Below are 18,836 nucleotides of genomic sequence, written 5' to 3'. Positions count from 1 at the left end.
GATTCACTGGATCCAAGGTCAAAATGAGTTGGAGGTCCTTACACTTTGCAATTGGATGCAATAGATTTGGGATTTAAAGGCCTCATTCTCTGATATTTCTTTTCAACATGTATACAGAGAACAAAACATCATCTTCAATGCTCTCTGCAAACATGGATTGTCCCTCCTTCCTGGACATATGTTTTTTGAAAAATAATCAATGGAATGCTTTGTCGTCAAGGTACTTTCAAAATCTAATCTCCGTTTCCTAGGCATAATTTTTGTTTGCAGTCCCCAGTGTTTCGATTCTTGTCCTCCTCATGCCTTTCATTTTGTATGTGACAAATTGGTTTTGTGATTCTTCCCCTGTATTAGAATCCTATGCTTCTTGTTTATGTGACAGCAAAGGTTTTTTGTTCTTTTATTTTTGACATTTTAATAATCCTAATCTACTGTTAAGCAGCAGATTAGCATGCAATTATGATTATAATCCACGCTTATATAAAACATTCCTCGATTAATAAAATTACGTTCCTTTTTTTCTTCTGAAAAAAAACAACAACAAAAATATATCCAACCACGTGCAAACATTTTCACCATATGAATACTTCAGAAAATTTGTTATACTTAACATGGAATCTCTGTACCTAAACCCGATGATGCTGATCGAGGGAGAGACATCGAAGTCGTTGATAATTTTATTTCAAAATATATTCCACATTTTTAACCTGGAATGAAATGAAGAGTGAAAATTTGTTAAAATGCAAATTGTGTGTACGATCGATCGAAAACAAATTATTCTGTAAAATATTGAATTTCAGTCACAACAGACAATGAATTCATATGATTAGACATTTCCTGTAATATATCACATATATTTAAGTCATTTAATCGTTTTTGTGTTGCAGGTTTAAAGCAAATATTTCCCGCTTTGTATGTTGTTCCTGTTCATGGAATCCAGCGCAGCATCTTCAGAGAAGCATGGATCTGCGGCTTGCATAGCGAATCCATTAATTCCAGGCCCAGAATTGTCGGACCCTAAATGCAATTTGATCACTGACGATTAATTACTCAAATGGGTTCCGCTAGTTCAAGTGTTGTTGTCCTGTTGCTTGGAACAGCGATCTATCGTGTTAGAGATGCAATATTAGTGATACCTCTAACGAGTTCCACCCCTAGTTCTGATCCAAAACCATTACTTTGACCGTTTCATCTTTACACTTTGTAGTTTCATGATATTTTTTCTGAAAACAATTCTTAATGGTTAGAGATTTTTTATTTCAAGTTAAAGTGGATGAGGATCGGTTAAATTTTTGAAGTTTTTTAATTGACGTTTTAAATTGATTCTCAAGAGAATATGCTCATCATCTATTTAGTTTTAAGGTTTATCAATGGCGATAGTGTTTTATAGAGTTTGTTAGGTTGTATTGATTTTTAATAAATTTTAAAAGTTTTAAAAGGGGGAAGGGGGGGCCGCAGAAGAAGCTTTTATATTACATATTTTACAATCATTGCCTCATGCTCACTGGAAGACCGGAACCCACAATAATCAATATATGATGCCTACAGCGTCCGCACGTAAAGGAGGCTCGAACCCGGGTGGGGAGGGCAATATTGCTCTGTCCCAACCACCCACACGACGCCGCTACAAATAAATTTTAAAAGTTATACTGCCATGTCCACCAATTTCCTAGAGATTTGAGATTATTCCAATTCTAACATGTTCATATTCTAATTAGAAGGGGACATTAATATATAAACAAAATTTATTTAGAAAAATAGTTTTATTTTACAATAGATGTGTAATTGGCACCTGCCAATTTTTTAGAGATTTGAGATTATTCCAATTCTACTATGTTCATATTCTAATTAGATGAGGAAATTAATATATAAGCAAATTTTATTTAGAAAAAATAGTCCATTTTACAATAGATGTGTAATTGACACTTGCCTTCATGCCCACCAATTTCCAAAGGATTTGAGATTATTCCAATTCTAATAAATTTATATTTAACAAAATAGTCCATTTTACAATAAAATGTATAAATTTATAACTAACATTTATTAATATTAATTAAATTAATAGTGATTAATAATCAAATAAATATTTTAATATTGATTTTGAAGAAATAAATAAATTAAAATATGCGTTGAATATATAAATTGCTTACTCACACATTGAACTTCAATGAGTAATAACTAGTAACTATCACTCTATACTTTTACAATAGTTACTTAAATTACAGTAATAAATATCTAATTATAAATATATTAAAGAAATAATTTCATCTATAAATCAAACATATCTTTATTCAATTTTAAATTTTAATTAATTATTTTTTAAAATTATTAACCCAATTATAATAAAATTTAATCTCCATTCCCACTTTTTTTTTCCTAAAATCTACGTAATTACTTCATTAAGGTTCTATATCCCTTTTCTTTTTATTTCTTATCAAATTATCTTATTTATTGTTTTATGTATATATATTACACACATTTCTCTACATAATTTCATTTGGTCCTTTCTTTTTAAATTTAAATTATATTCATGTGTACCTATTCTTCCCTATTCGGAATATTTTATTTAAAATTTAAATTAACTTATTATTATTTTTTAATTATATTTATTTATTTCTTTTAATAATATTTTATTATCATTTTATCTTTTATTTAAATCTCATAATTCTTAAATCCTTCTTAATTTTATTTTTTTCCAACTTCATTATATCCTCTCCTGATTCACTAAATCTAGATTCTATTTAATAGTGTCCCACTTATTACGGCTTTCCTCTTTAATTTCATGTCATCTACTCGAGGAACGTGCGCCTAAGGTTTGGTCTTATTTTTTGTTCCATGTTTGATGTGACACATTTTTAAGGTGGAACATTGAAAAATTGTATATTTGTTACCCGGCATGCACCATATCATAATTATATAATTTGTATATCTTTTTTTTATCAGTTAGGTCCATTGTATCAAAATTCTATTACATTTCAGGGGCTCGCGGCTCAAGTTTTATAATGATAAGATTTTCATTTTTTATTATAAAAACAATATAATATATAGATTTCTCCAAACATCGAACGATGTACTTCCGATTTTATTACCACATCCCAATAAAGAGATTAAGAGATAACGTCCTCAATACTTTCTTAGCTAATTGATAATATGGAAATAGGGTATCGTTTTATCTTTTTAATTTGAATTTAATTAATTTAATTATTATATTTTTATTTAATATTTATGGAATATTATTATTAGTCTAGTTATATATAAATTAAATTACTATATATGTCAATAGACAAATTTATAATAGTATCAAAATATTTATTTGAAGATATATTTCATATTGTCAAGATTTAAAAAATTAAAATTTCGCTAAATTATAACTTAATTCTTATTTTTTTTATTGTTTATTATAAAAATAATTAATAGATAATTTGAACATATATACATTTTAAAAAACATTTAATTAGATTTGTAACCATGAAGATTCATCGTCACTGTACCATGGAGATTCTCAACCAATCTCATTATCACTTTACCATGGAGATTCTTAACCAATCTCATAGCTTATTGATACCACATGTTAAAAAAACTATAACTTGACTTATTCATATAATTTATTTTTAATTAATCAATTTAATTAAAAATAAATAAATATTTTTAAAATATATCTCAACCTTCTACAACTACTACTACTAAAAATATTCTAAAAAATTCTGTGAAATTAAATCTTACTATCCACATGATAATTAAATTAACATTCTAAAAATTCTATTCTAAAAAAGTCACATCCACTCATAATTATTACTTTCAATTTAGTTAAAACAAATATATTATAAATTTACTTAAAATTTTAAATATATAAATTATATTTTTTCCTTTCCACCTATACCTATATTATATATATATATATATTTTTAATAATGTAAAATGTGTTTTGATATTTATAAACATTTATTCATTATCTTAATATTTACTCATCATCTTATCATATTAATTATATTCGATTCCAGATATAGTAATTATGTTATCATATTAATTATATTAAATTATAGTTCTAATGGTTGTGAAAGGTCAATATTGCAAAATCCCCCTGGCTGAAAATCAGACGACACAGTGGAAGATCAAGCCATACCCTGAATTTGAGGGAAATTTTGGATTCTCAAAGTGGAATCCAGTTCGTGAGTGTTTGCGTTTTCTTTGGTGGAAGCCCTTGTCAGCCATAAATCTCTACAGTGTTACCACCTACTGTCTTCTCGAAGATACTAATGACTGATAGGAGATAGGGACAGAGACTGTTATAAAAAGTCAATGTCAAGCTTGGAGCGCAACGAAACGAACAAATTGAGAGGGAAATTCGATGTAAAAATTATTATCTAGCGAATCATAATCCTATCACGTAGCCCAGAAAATATGTTTTATGCTTTCCTGTATACACAGCCATGTGATTCCATTTTCTTATGAGGCTGTCTATTTCAATCTTTCAGACTGCACAGCTCTGCCATGTTAGAAAAGATAGGCCACAGGTGAGACCCTTGGCTGCCTGAACCTTATCATTTATTGTTCCAGTTTTTAAGGCTTCAACGGATTTTAAAGCCAGAGTTGCTGAAATCATGGCTTCCACTCCTATCATCATACTGACATTGGTACTTCTCTTCATTTCTCTCGCCGATGCCTCTGCCAATTCAAAAACCCAGGAGGGTCCCCAACCCACACTACAGAGTTCTGGATCGCCGATAAATCTCGCCTGCCGAGCAACCCAATTGCCAGACCTCTGCAAGTCGTCTTTGTCAACCAAAGTAGCTGCAAATGCCGGAGCAGAAGAGATCATCGGAGCAGCAATGGGTTTGGCTTCAGACCGAGCCAAACAAACCCATCTTCACTCCCAAAATCTGGTTGATACTTCTAGCCATGACGCCAACGTCACTGCCGCGGCTAAAAACTGTGTGGAATTCGCGGACTATTCTGTGGCTCTGATTGCAAAAAGCAGTGCTGCTATAGGAGAGGAGCAGAGAATAAAAGATGTGAAAGCATGGCTGAGCGCAGCACTGGCTTATGTTTACGACTGTAGCTCTGATCTCAGGTATGTCAATACTACACAGAAAATAAGCACTATCATCCAACAGGTGGATAGGGTTACAAACTTAACCAGCAATGCTCTGAGCATGGTCGATGCCCTGGATACTTACGGTAAGGATATGGTCCTATGGAGGCCTCCCACAACGGAGAGATCATCCAAATCCTCTAATCTCCCCTCAAATTATTACCATCTTCCCAATAACAACAACTGGGATTGGGATGTATCAGAGGTGGACGAACTGATCCCTGACATTACTGTGTCAAAGGTGGATCAGAAATCCTCTTTATCAAGCATTCAGCAAGCTGTGAACAGTGCGCCGGACTACTCGGAAAAGAAATTTGTGATCAAGATACAGGCCGGGGTTTACGGGGAAACGGTTCGAATCCCCCGCAGTAAGACGAATCTCGTGTTTGTGGGCGCCGGTATGGATAAAACGGTGATCACAGGTTCTGCATATGTGCCGTCTCTGCCCGGCCCGGTCACAATTTACGATGTTGCCACTGTTGGTAAGTCCCATATTTTATTTCTCCCACCTTCTGAACACCTTTGCTGTGCTTCCTTGGAACGCTGTAGGACTAAAGAGGGGTTTATGGCTTTTTCCTGCAGGAGTGAACGGGGACGGCTTCATAGCCCGTGACATAACATTCCGAAACACATTTCAGGGGCCACAGACTCATCAAGCCGTGGCCCTGAGAGTAGACAGCGATTTTTCTGCCTTCTACAACTGCGCTTTCGAGAGCCACCAGGACACGCTCTACACGCACACGCTCCGCCAATTCTATAGAAACTGCAGAATAGAGGGCACCCACGACTTCATTTTCGGAAACGCGGCGGCCCTATTCCACAACTGTTCGATTCTGGTGCGTCCCCGTCAGCTCAAATCAAAGTCTGGCGAGAAGGATCCCTTAACAGCGCAGGGCCGGACGGACCCTGCTCAGTCAACAGGGTTGGTCTTCCAGCACTGCACAGTGGATGGGACCAAAGAATACATGAGGGATTTCAGTTCCAATCCGGATGTTCACAGAGTGTATCTTGGCAGACCGTGGAAGATGTATTCAAGAACGGTTTTCTTGGAATCTTATTTGGGCAAACTCATCAGGCCTGAAGGGTGGATGCCCTGGAACGGATCCTTTGCTCTTGATACTCTTTTCTATGGCAAGCAATAGATCCCATGCTATTGGGCCATTAATGCCGCCTCTTAGCATGGGATCCATCATCCATGTCGCCTCTTAGCATGGGATCCATGTCATACCCATCCCCCTATGGCGTAAATGCAATGCCCGCCCGAGATTTCTGGCTTTCCGAGATTTTCGGCTTTTCAATACGATTGAGATCGCCTGACATTTCCGGCGCCGCAAATCTACCACGCTATAAATTTCCCGCCGTTTGATAGCTGAATTCGGGGCCTTTTAAATAACAGCGAAATGGCGAAATCATGGTATCCATTTCGGCAACCATTTCTGCGTCGGCGTTTTGAAACCAGGGTCCATTTCTGCGTCTGCGTCTGCGTTTTGAAACAGGTAAGTTTATTCTGTTAGCATGGATTTAAATTTCAGGGTTTATACACGGTTTAAATTTCAGGGTTTATACACGATTTAAATTTCGGAAAGGGACTGCGTGCCAGGTTTATAAGAGCCTCGGAGGCTGTTAAGTTGCCCAAGTTGCCCAAACCTATCATGTTTTTTTGCTTTTTAACCTGCCATGAAAATTTTAATGCATATTTCTACTGTGAGACATAGCTCAGAAACTATTTTATCCAAATTATGTCTCACAAACTATTTTATCCAAATTAATTAAATATTTTTAATAAGATTTTTAATATAATTAATTTATTTCTAATTTTGTTCCTTTGTGCGAGAATTAGTCTTTATGATAAATCAAATTTTATTAGGAGGAAATGCGAATGAAAATCATCCGGACGAATCAGTTTCATGACTTAAAGATCTGACTTAGTGATGCAATGTTTTAAAGATCTGACTTTTTTAACTGATAAATTACTTTCAGAAATCATAAGTTTTATTATTTAAATTAGATTTTTATGTGCATATATAAATTAGTTAGGGCTTGCGTCGGCCATAAGCCAATTTTCTGGTATTATACACCAAGAAACTGCGCGGTCACTGACCCTTCTTCATATGAATGTAAGAAAGATTGTTATTAAATCGCCAGGGTAGCGGCACGGGTTTTTTTCTCCATTTGGCATTACTGTTAATTTTGAGTTAAAAAAATTAATGTTTTCGAAACCCAGTGAAAGTTTAAGGGTTTCTACCTCTGTGTAAATTTATATAAAATCGACACAGTACGCTCCATGTTTATTACTGGGGTATTCTTGATGTGATTCATTTGTTATTATTTACTGGTGAATTTTTCTTGGGTTGTAACCCTGACGGTTAATTTTTTAGGAAGGAATTTTTTTTCACTACCTATCTTTACGGTAATTCACTTATATTCAGATACCAATTTACCATTGCATTTTACAAGAAGTTTATGTAATTGAGTCGTTTGGATAATTCGGTGCTTCTTACTCTTTTTGCGGTATATGAAATGTATTTCCATCTTTCTGCTTATATTATATGGATTAATTTTTGCTCCAATTAACTTATATTGGGAGACCATTAGATTGTTCTTTACCTGTAAGTAGCCTCTACTATTTGTGTGTTTATACTAATTACTCCTTTACCGGATCCTTGTAATGGTGAACTATTTGTCAATTTTTTGTCAATTTTCTAAGACTTACCTTTCCATGTTGTTTAGGACTTACTCCATGGAACCATAGGTCTAACTTGCCCATAAAATTAATAGAGTCAGTTTTATTTTTAATTTATTTTTTAATTGATAACAGATTATGCATGATCTTTAATGCAATTCCACTTTTAACATTATTTAATCGGCAACAATCATGCTCATCTTTAAAAATTTCCAATTTTTATATATTTGTTTTATATTGGAATGTTTCTTAAAATATAATTAATTTATGTTTTTATATGAGATCTAATTTTGGTTGGAAAATAGAATTTATATCTTCTATATAAGAAGTAATTGGTTAGAAAATAATTAAAATAATAAATTACTTGCAAGAATTTTATAAAAGTTTAATATTCAAATTATAAGAATGAAAAATCAAATCATGTTTGGATCATCATTAGTAACCCTAAAACTAAAGCCATATAAATGACCACATAAATGACCCATGCGACGGATTCCAAAGCAACATCGATAAAGAACAACTCTATGTGATGAAGTGCTAAGTTTCTAAAGTTAAGTTTTTGTAATCTATGTTGATGAAGTGGTAAGTTTCTAAATTTAGAACTAATTATAATTATTATGATTTATCTTCAAAACTTTTTGCAGTAATTACATTGAAGAAGTTTTGTGAAGTTTTTTTTAGAACTAATTATAATTATTATGATTCATCTTCAAGACAAGATAAATCTTATTGATTAATTCGTAAGTTAGGGACAAAACTTTTCTTATATGATTACTGCAGAAATGAAATTTTTTTTGGTTTGCTAATGAAACTTATGAACAAAATTTTTATTATGATATGAAATTTTTTTGAAATGATAAATTCACTTAAGGAGATAAAGTTATAAGTTAATGACTTACAAATATATGTAGAGTAATAGATTTTTTTGGTGGACTATCAATAAATTATTTTTTTAGTATCCAAATTTTATCTACCCATAATGATGTAAGCTAAACAAATAACCCTAAGTAATGTAAGTTTTTACTTATTCAAGATATAATTTTGTTTTTTTAATTGAACACTACATATTTGTGAATGAAAGTTTATAGCTAGCCTCTTAAGAGAAACGAAGTGTGACATCGTTTTTAATTTGTTTTTTTATTTTTCACAAGTCACATAACTTAAGTGGTCCATAATCCACACATATTTTTTTACTAACCAAAGCATTTTTACTTCATTAGGAGTGGGACTTTGAACAAAGGGCATCAAGTTTCAAGAGCTTTTGTTCATAGTTTATTTGAGCTTACTTTTTCACACCATAAGTGAAGGAAGACACATAAAAGCAATCATAACTTGAACAAACTAAATTTCCCCACAGGGGCCATAAAATAATTTATTTTGTACAAATTGAAATATGTTCCGAAAATACTCTTGTTAATATCTAAATGGAAATTTTGTTATACTAAAATGGAAATAATTCACGTATTTGTCATTGAGATTTTGAAATTTGTTACCAAATGATATAAAACCGGTTATGGTTTATTAAGTTTTATGTCTTAGGAGCCAAATTAATGTTCTTAACATTTATTTATAAGTGGAGAAAGAAATACAACTAACACATTTTAATAAAAGCACACAGATATTGAATAAATAAATAACCTACTGAGTTCATCAAATGTACCGACAAAAGTAGGATTCTAATTCTTACAACTAGCCGCAAAGTTTATATCAATATATATCAAAGTAAAAAAAAATTACTTCCAAAGCTTGTGTTTTTGAAAAACAATATGTTTGATTAGAAAAGTTCAATGAAACTATTGCAACCATATAAATTAGATGACTAATAAATAATAGATATCAATTCATAATCAATAACAATAGACACTACTTTAGCATATCTCATTTTATTAAGATTTAAAAAAACATAAAACCTAACTAATCTATAATTGTATTTCCCTTCGACCCCTTCCACCTCAACCACTCATCACAAGTTGTACCATGAGACCAACATGGTGACACCACCTCCACAAAGACATCATATGTCATACATGGTTAGTCTAAATTTGCATGAAATCTATAAGTTGATTAATGACCCAAATATTACCTTTACCAAAGTGGTTTACCTGAAAAGTATAAAATAGTTACCTAAAAATGTGATTGCTATTCTTAGTGATATGCATTAATCAAGACCATAATATCTACTCAAACCAAATTATTTTCGATGCAATTTTTATAGGTATTTGAAGAATGAAGAAGTGGGAGAGGATTAATGAGTTGGAAGTTGAAGACCCGGAGGATATGATTGAATTTTCAGCAGAAGATTTAACATGGACAGAGATTAATGGGGACCAAGTTGCAATTATTCCATATTGTCGACTTGATGATTTTATAAGAGGAGAGGAATCGAGTGAACGGGCACCCACTCAATTTCTTCTTGCTTCTCAACGAAGTAAAAAAGCAGAGGATATCGGAAAAACATATTTTTCAACATATCTAGAGTACATGATGTGAGTCTTTATATCTTTTTTCAATATATGTATAATTCTTTTCAATATGCATAAATTTTATATCTAATTTGTTGTAATTGTTTTATATATAGTTATTGGTGTGCATATGGTCCGGAGTGCAACAACAGAATTATGAGTGCATCCTCAGATCAAAACAAAAAACACAATCAACGTGAAAGTATTAAAGTTGGTTGCCAATGTCACTTCATTGTGCGACGACTTCAACTTAGACCAGATGATGCTGTAATAATATATACTGCATGTAGGCATATTGATAAATCCAATGTTGTTTGTCATGGAAAAGATGCAATCGGTAGGCCTATGAGATTCAGTTATGCACCACATTTAACAAGGGATATGCGATCTATTGTCCAACATTTAATCCAAAGAGGTTTTAATCCCACTATGATATGGGATAAGTTCATCTCTGATGTGAAGGATGGATTCGGTGAGTTATACACAGGGACATCTCGAGATACATACATGACAAGACAAGATATATTAAACATTTACAATGATACCATAAGGCTAGAGTATGTTAAAGATCAAAGTGATCCAATCAGTGTAGAATGTTGGTATAAGGAACACACTGAGAGCTTTTTCTTCTACCAGAAACAAGATCTTGCTGAAAACATCCCTTTTATCATAGGCATACAGACAAAGTGGATGCGTTCAATGATGCTAAAATATTCTCACAACAATATAATCTCAATGGATTCAACATTTGGTACAAATAAGTACGGGGTGAGTACAAAATTACCCTAAATCTAATTCATTTATTCAACACCATTTTAATGCTTCTATCTTATATAAATATAATTATGTACTTTGTTTGTAATGTAGTATCAACTTTACACTTTAATGGTCTTCGACAAACATCACAATGGGGTTCCAGTAGCTTGGGTGATATCATCACGCAATACTATAGTTGATATTTGTAAATGGATGTCAACTCTCTTTGCCATTGGGAAGAAAGAGCAACCAGATTGGCATGTTAAAGCCTTCATTACAGATGATGCTACCGCTGAAATTGAAGCATTAAGGTGATGTGTTTATTCTTTTTATAAGAGACATAAAAATATTCTTAATGTATATTCTCTCTAAAAATTATGTTATTCCAGGTCTTCAATCAACTGTACAATATTATTATGTGTGTGGCATGTCCGTCGTGCATGGTTGAAGAATGTTGGAAACAAAGTCCAAGGAAGGGAAAACCAAATCCGAATTTTCCGTGCTTTAGGAGAAATCATGCACACATGTGCAGATGATGAATCTATAAAAAAGGCAGTTGAAAATTTATTTGAAGGATTCAGTGACCATACAAAGTTTTTGGAATATTTTAAAGCAACTTGGTTAGCCAACAACAAAATATGTAAGTTTCTTATAAGTGGCTTTAATGACTCCTTTTTGCATGTCATATGTATAGTTATTAATTCATAACCAATAAATTTATTTCTACAGATATGTGGGCAAAAGCGTACAGAAATTTTCCACATTCCAATCAAAATACAAATAATGCAATTGAGTCTTACCATCGGTATATCAAGCAGAGGTACCTAAGTGAGAAAAACAATGCATGCCATAGGCGGGTTGATTGGTTGATTTATGTGTTGTTGACAAAGGTTGTATTATATTACAATCATATGCAACGTTTAAAAGAAGCTGGTTTTGTACGACCCAGAAAAATTGAGGAACAGTTGAATTCATCCAAGTGTAGAGCTAACCAAATCCCAAATGAAGATTGTGTGCCTGATGAAAAGAGTAACAACGATTATTGGGTTCGTAGCCAAAATAACAATACTCGTGATATTTGGTACAATGTCATATATAAAGATTCCACTCTACACTTTTGTAATTGCAAGTGGGCCTTAAATGGAAACATCTGTAAACATGTATTGAAAGTTGAGATGTTGGCAAGTAACATTAGCTTGGGTGAAAATGTATTCCCTAATGTCACTAATCCTACTACAGAAATTCCTAGAATTTTATTTGATTTGAATGAGTCGCCTATATTGGGCCCAGAAATCCAAACAGAGCTTCTACCATGCTTTGATTCTCCTCCCATTCTAAATTATCATAATGAAACAAGCAATGATAATTTAGATAATTTCTCATATAATGTTGAAACAACCAATGTACGACCAGATAGTGCATTATTTGAAGATGATGAGATGAAACGTGTTAACTCATCAACTCATGAGAAATTGAGATCCATAATACCTACAAATTTGGAACAGGCATATGCATTAAACAACTTGGTAGACAAAGTATGTCAAGAATACAACAAAATGTTTTTCAATACTATAACTCCATCCAAGATCACTACCAAGAGAAAACATAGTTTCTTGAGCCCAGTCAATAAGAAAAGGTGTTTTGGTCACAAGTCAAATGCAGGGAAAGATAAACTACAATTTGAAAGGGTTGGACGAGTTCGTGCAAAAAAAAAGAGCATGAATGAACAGCTGGAGTTGTCTTCTCAACGACAAAGAACTGTGGACCACATGCCTGAGTTAGTGCAACATTCTATTATACACAAAAATGGTAAATCTGATGTTATGCATTTTTTCATGTGAAATATGATATACTATCATTTGCAATGCATAGGCATAACTATATGAACTTTTTTTGTTGTTACAGTTGACAGGCCAACTTGTCGACTCCAATTATTTGATGAGCATGTCGATGAAAGAAACTATAGCATTGGGAGCACTTCTCCAATCAGTACTTCTCCCATGCCTATAACTGACTCCCCAAACCTTTCCCAATTCCCACCCCTCCCCTTTAACCATCCGCCCTTCTCATTGTTCCAATCATCCACCCTCAACATTCCAATTTCCCCCCTAGGGTGATCGCTCGCCCTAGGGTTATTCCCACTATCGTACAACCAATAGGGATGTATCATCGCCCCAACCCACTACATTTTTCCAATTTTTCTCCCACCATGCCTTTATCCATCACGCCTGAACCATGCCTATATCCATCACCAAGTGCTCCACCATCTACCCAGGAAGGGTAGTCTTCTCCATTGCCTTAGATCTTCATGGTGAGAATGAGTAGTTGACCAAAAACTTATCATTAATTAATGAAATTGATTATATGCATTTTGGATTTTGGAACTAATTGGTTATTGAATTTTTGCAGCAATATCACTTTGGAAATGCACTTGGGAGTGCCAAGAGTGGCGATGGTGACTTATACACCCAATTTCTAGATCAGTCATGAGGCGGCATTTCCATAATGTCATTCATGGGCATGAACTTCCATTATCTATGTTGGGAATGAAGTTCCATTTTGTAGAAAAGAAAAATGTATAACTAGACAAATTTGGAATACAAATACATGAATTTGAACTTGTGTGTATGACAATGTCTTCATTGACTTTTAAATTCATGATGTGGATTTGATGTTATATTCTATCAATGTTACATCAGGTTTGAGGAATGTAGTTAGAATGGATTTATTTGTTTCATGTACAAGTTATCAAGTTTGCAAGTTAAGTTACTTTTATATTTATATCTTACTCAATGTTGCACGCATGAAAAAACATATCATTACCAAGGAACTTTGCTTAGTTATAATAATAGATGTATCATGTACATGAAGAGAGCATATATATGGATTTAGATTTATTTTAATTTTTTATTTATGAAAAAGAAAACTAAAGTTGAATTTATGAAAAAGAAAAGTACACTATACATGCCATATAAGAAAATCTGCAAAAATAGATAATGATTTGAGCCTTTACCACTTAACTACTAACATTTAGAGATGAAAAATTTATTGATAAGTGGTGTAGTATTATTTAAGTTTTATTATATATATATATATATTAACAATTCCTTTATTTATCTTTGGAGCCCTGTAACATAATGTACACAACTCCTCAACAAATCCTCCTCCAACATGTTGTAGATACTAAAGTAAAATTCCATTCTCCAATTACATCCAAAACAAGACTTTTGATTGTCCAATTGTATCAGAAGCAAGACTTTTGGCTTTTTGAATAAGCACTTCACTAATTTTATTTATTTTGGATATTTCAGCTTATTGCCTCAATGGGTGCATCATAATGAAAAGGTAAGTGGCTAGGTTGAGAGTTTAACATCACACTTCATGTTTAGATTTATACAAATCTTGATGCAATGTAAGCTATATAAATTTTTGGAGTGCTAGAAATTACAATGCCCTAATTTTATTGAACAAAGTTGATTGTGCTATAACAATATGACCCTATAATAATATATAAGGGAAAAATATATTACGATGCGATAAGGGCTTGGAACCAAGGATGGATCTAGAAGGTTTGAATTCTAGTTAATTCGACCATGCATTCTAGTTACTCAAATGAAAAAAAATAAATAGCTTTAAGCTAGTTCTTTGGTAAGGAATTTTTAATTGATTGAACATTTTAAATGTCTATTCTCTCTTATTTTGAAATGAACAATCCAACAATGCTCATGTCATAAAACAAAGACAATATTGATTCATAATTTACTACAAACATATATGGAAAATGTTTAAACCCCACAATAAAAAAAGAAAAAAGAAAAGAAAAGAAAAGATTATGTAAAATAACAAATGTAGATACCAAAATACATGAGCAAGAAAAAAAGGAAAACTCAAACTAGGAAAGTGTTCACCCATAATTGAAAATCATCAACAACTAAAACTAGGAAAGTGTCCTGTCTGCCCCTCTATTTGTGGATGGTATGTTGTACTGAATTGAATATGAGTGCCTAACCCAGTAAAAAGGGCTTTCCAAAATGCAGAAGTAAACTTTACATCCTGTTCGGAAATAACTACTTTCGGCATGCCATACAACCGAAATATCTCCCTCATAAATATATCTACAATTTCAACAATTTTGATGATTCTCAGATGAAGTTCAGATATTTAAGATCATATGCATTCATGACCTGTAACTCATATGTTTACCATGTGTTTCACGAAATGTATAATGCGTATTAGGAAGTCTAGGTCAATTTTTAGCTTCAAGTTTGAATGTTTGGCATTATAGTCATGTAAATTATGATTCTGGAAAGTTATAGGAACTTTTGGGCAGTGGTTTGGAGGCTAGCCGAGAAAAGTGGCTTAGATCTCAGAACCACTGACACAGAATTGGAACATTTGGGTCATAATCGCATGAAAGCATGCCTATGCATGTAGTTGGAGGCTCACAACTGCATACATGCTGTGTGTGGATGTGGTTGGGGTTTAGGCTTGAGAAACGGTAGTTCCAACTCAAGATCTGATCATCAGAGGTTGTGGACTGAATTCTGGGTGATCTAGTGCTCCTGAGGGGTATCAGTAAGTTGTCGGTGTGTCGGCCCCATTTCCATAGCTGGAAATTGGAGGTTGTTTCATGTCATAGTAACACCCAAGCCATGTTTACCCCAGGGAGCTTGTAAAAGCTGGTAAATCTAGGAGGGGCGCATGTTTACACTATGGATTCATAAGGTAGTCCTTCTCTCAATTGGTAGTTAATTAACTTTAAATGCTTAATCAGCATATCATCCATTCGTGGTTTTCCATGCTGGCATTTCAATCATAATTTAATATTACAAAACGAGGGCTAAAACAAGAGATGTTATAGAGAGTTAGGCCTTAAAAAATATCCTTTCATTAATAGGGATAATTCTTCTCTTACTCTATGCATCTAGCATCCACTAAGGAATTGTATGCATTTTCCATTATGCACACATTGCAATAAAATAATGTAACCACATTAGAAATATTGTCCTCATAAGATAATTCATTGAAATGGACAAAAAAATGCTTGAAAAGACTAGTGTTTAGACAAATATGAATTAATGTGAACCTTGTGATTCTTATGAGTATGCATGTTCTCCAATGAAAGAAATGAAACCTATTTGGACTAGTTTTAGTAAAAATCTTCTCTTGGTATTGTATTAATAGTCCTTCTCTCCCTCTATGCCTCTAGCTTCCATTACACAATTGTTTGCATTTTCCATCAGGCACACACTAAAATAACATAAGTGGATTGCCTTTGAAATATTACCCTATTAAAATAATATGTTGAGATGCACATAAAATGACTTGAAAAGACTATACTTTAAATAAACTTGAAATGATGTAAACCTTGCAATTATTATTACTACGCAAGTTATGTAGTGAAAGTAGCAAAATGTTTTGGGCCAATGCCAAAAAAATAAATAATAATAATGTGTTTAGTTGCACATTAAATGGCTTGAAAAGACTATACTTTAAATAAGCTTGAGATGTAAACCTTGCAATTATTATTACTACGCAAGTTATGTAGTGAAAGTAGCAAAATGTTTTGGGCCAACACCAAAAAAATAAATAATAATAATGTGTTCAGTTACACATAAAATGGCTTGAAAAAACTAGACTATAAATAAACTTGAAATGATGTAAACCATGCAACCAACACCAACCAAAAAAGAAAGAAAAAGATATTCACAAGTGAAAGTGAATCTTGAACCAGAACAATTGATTGAATAGGACAAGAGATTCTAAGTCATGATTGCCACCATCACAACCTTAACCAACTATTGTCACCATAACTGTGATTCAATAAATATATTAATATAGTTCTCAATAGCATGGAGACATATTGGAAAGTGCTTACCACCACAATGACCTCAATAAACTAATAATGACAAATATGTCGAGGTGATTACAATGACATTCAACAACATATAAAATCTTGACATAAAATAATAGAAATGAAATGAAGTCTTTGTTTCATATTAAAATAAAAGTCAACAATGCCTAGGGGGCATAGAATAGTTGGTGATGAGGTGTATTGTTAAGTCACTTCGTGATCTAGAGGTCATCGATTTGAAACTTCATGTGCAAAAATCTAGTCATATTAAAGATTGATATGACCCCAGCAAGAGGTAATCCCAAAATAATTTTGACAGGTTAAATACCTATGAGCTATAATTTCTCAAGCCAAAACTTAAACCCATATTTAATTTGCTTTATTATTGGATAACATCCCAATCATATGAATGCGGTGGTAAGACCATCGATGTGGTTCGTCATTCAAACACTATCATTATTTTCATTATCAAAAATAAGAGTGGAACGACATTCTGGGAGGTAAGTCCGAAAGAAATTTAAATGTGCCATCTTCCAATCATATAATACATTAAAATTTTAAATAAAAATTTATTAATCAAACATTACTATAACTCTTCTGGTCTAAATTTAACTCCGAGTTAAATTTTATCCAAATTAATTAAATATTTTTAATAAGATTTTTAATATAATTAATTTATTTCTAATTTTGTTCCTTTGTGCGAGAATTAGTCTTTATGATAAATCAAATTTTATTAGGAGGAAATGCGAATGAAAATCATCCGGACGAATCAAGTTTCATGAGAAAGAATTGTGGATAGAGTTATTCTAAAAAATTCAACCACTGCTAAATAAAACTTTACACAACAATCTATTATTGTACCACTAATAGATAAATAAATAAATTTTTCCATCTAATATTAAAACTACCTTATCATAAATTCAATCTCTTATTGAAAATTATTCTGCCGAATTCCAAAAAAATTAAGAAAGTTGACTTTGCTGCTCCGTTAATTATTTAATCTTGTGGATATCCCCTTTTCAACGCGGCTCTATCTTGCCTTGACTCTGCCACGAAACTTCGCCCCAGTTTCACTCCTCACTCCACCACGTTAAAATTTCCCGCCGTCCGAGGGTTGAATTTCCCATTTTAAAAACGGCAAAGAACAATCGTCCTTTATGCGTTCTGTAATTCAGTCGTCCTTGTAGAACAGTGGCGGCGGCTCGTTGTCAGACTTCCAGGACATGCAAACCGGCGTAGCATCCATCCATCATCATAGACTGCCGTAACCATGGCATGAAATCCCTATGATCATACATAAAAGGGCGCATTAAAATCCCTATAGCATGGGATTTATGGCTTGCCCTTTTCTATGGGGAATATCAGAATTATGGACCGGGGGCGAACGTCTCTGGAAGAGTGCCATGGTCTAGTCAAATTTCTGCACACAATATAGGACTGTACTCTGTTGAAAGCTTCATACAGGGTGATGAATGGCTGTCATCGAGCCACAGTACATAAATAACCAGTGCAATTTTTAATGGTTATATGTTTTTTTTCCAGTAAATAAACACCGAGCCTCTATATTACCACTTTGAGCAATAGCATAATGTTCATATCAAAATCCTCAAGTGTGTCCTGATTGCAATATATTTAAATTGTAACTTTAAATTCCTAGATGCTGAACGGATTTGTGGACTCTGCTTGATGTCCGGATGTCCTTTTTTTTATAGATCTTTTGAACTGCATTCATTTTATTGTGCTTAACAAATTTGGTTCAACAACATTTGTTTTATCTTGCATAAATATATTTTCCAAATGGCCAACTTCTGTTCAAGAAGCTTTGCTTACAGCGAAACTGGATCAGTCAAATTCCTAATCAGAGTCGAGCAAAAATGAAAGGAATCTGATTGAAAGATTGACTTCAAAGACAGCAGAATGCTCCTCTGTCGCTTCTTGTGCTGCACGGCTTACCCCGGCTTTGTGTGTTATTTACCCAATTGGGTTCAT

At 33.0% G+C, this 18,836-nt stretch overlaps 2 protein-coding genes across 4 annotated transcripts; both read left to right on the top strand.

Annotated features, from left to right (window-relative positions):
- Positions 1–4,399: 4,399 nt before the first annotated feature.
- Positions 4,400–18,510, top strand: LOC149162497 (pectinesterase-like). Its single transcript, XM_089437302.1, has 3 exons — positions 4,400–5,574; positions 5,675–6,211; positions 18,190–18,510. The coding sequence occupies exons 1-3, from the start codon at positions 4,602–4,604 to the stop codon at positions 18,345–18,347; spliced, it is 1,668 nt and encodes a 555-aa protein (XP_089293428.1). The 5' UTR covers positions 4,400–4,601; the 3' UTR covers positions 18,348–18,510.
- LOC149162498 (uncharacterized) lies at positions 6,226–13,575 on the top strand. Of its 3 annotated transcripts, XR_016261934.1 has the most exons (5): positions 6,226–6,588; positions 9,991–10,261; positions 10,354–11,005; positions 11,105–12,802; positions 12,899–13,093. XR_016261934.1 is itself a non-coding variant. In XM_089437300.1 (4 exons), the coding sequence occupies exons 2-4, from the start codon at positions 10,002–10,004 to the stop codon at positions 11,306–11,308; spliced, it is 1,116 nt and encodes a 371-aa protein (XP_089293426.1). In that variant the 5' UTR covers positions 6,226–6,588; positions 9,991–10,001; the 3' UTR covers positions 11,309–13,093. The 3 variants fall into 3 exon arrangements, 2 of the variants coding, with proteins under 2 accessions (XP_089293426.1, XP_089293427.1); XM_089437300.1 differs by having other exon boundaries at positions 11,105–13,093; XM_089437301.1 differs by lacking the exons at positions 9,991–10,261; positions 10,354–11,005; positions 11,105–12,802; positions 12,899–13,093 and adding an exon at positions 13,403–13,575.
- Positions 18,511–18,836: the final 326 nt, after the last annotated feature.

Source organism: Pinus tabuliformis, chromosome 5_2 (assembly GCF_031772625.1).
Source record: "Pinus tabuliformis cultivar Carrire ecotype Pingquan chromosome 5_2, CPIR1, whole genome shotgun sequence".
NCBI lineage: Eukaryota > Viridiplantae > Streptophyta > Pinopsida > Pinales > Pinaceae > Pinus > Pinus tabuliformis.
The sequence above is the reverse complement of the archived record's forward strand: the minus strand, read 5'-3'. Positions and strand labels throughout refer to the sequence as shown.

What these genes read in the sequence shown, in the direction of transcription:
- LOC149162497 (XM_089437302.1), top strand. Translation starts at nt 4,602, where the DNA reads ATGGCTTCCACTCCTATCATCATACTGACATTGGTACTTCTCTTCATT. An exon ending in TTACGATGTTGCCACTGTTG is followed by an intron (nt 5,575 to 5,674) that starts GTAAGTCCCATA and finishes TTTTTCCTGCAG; the next exon opens with GAGTGAACGGGGACGGCTTC. An exon ending in CGGATCCTTTGCTCTTGATA is followed by an intron (nt 6,212 to 18,189) that starts CTCTTTTCTATG and finishes ATTTATGGCTTG; the next exon opens with CCCTTTTCTATGGGGAATAT.
- LOC149162498 (XM_089437300.1), top strand. Translation starts at nt 10,002, where the DNA reads ATGAAGAAGTGGGAGAGGATTAATGAGTTGGAAGTTGAAGACCCGGAG. An exon ending in ACATATCTAGAGTACATGAT is followed by an intron (nt 10,262 to 10,353) that starts GTGAGTCTTTAT and finishes TTTTATATATAG; the next exon opens with TTATTGGTGTGCATATGGTC. An exon ending in TTGGTACAAATAAGTACGGG is followed by an intron (nt 11,006 to 11,104) that starts GTGAGTACAAAA and finishes TTTGTAATGTAG; the next exon opens with TATCAACTTTACACTTTAAT.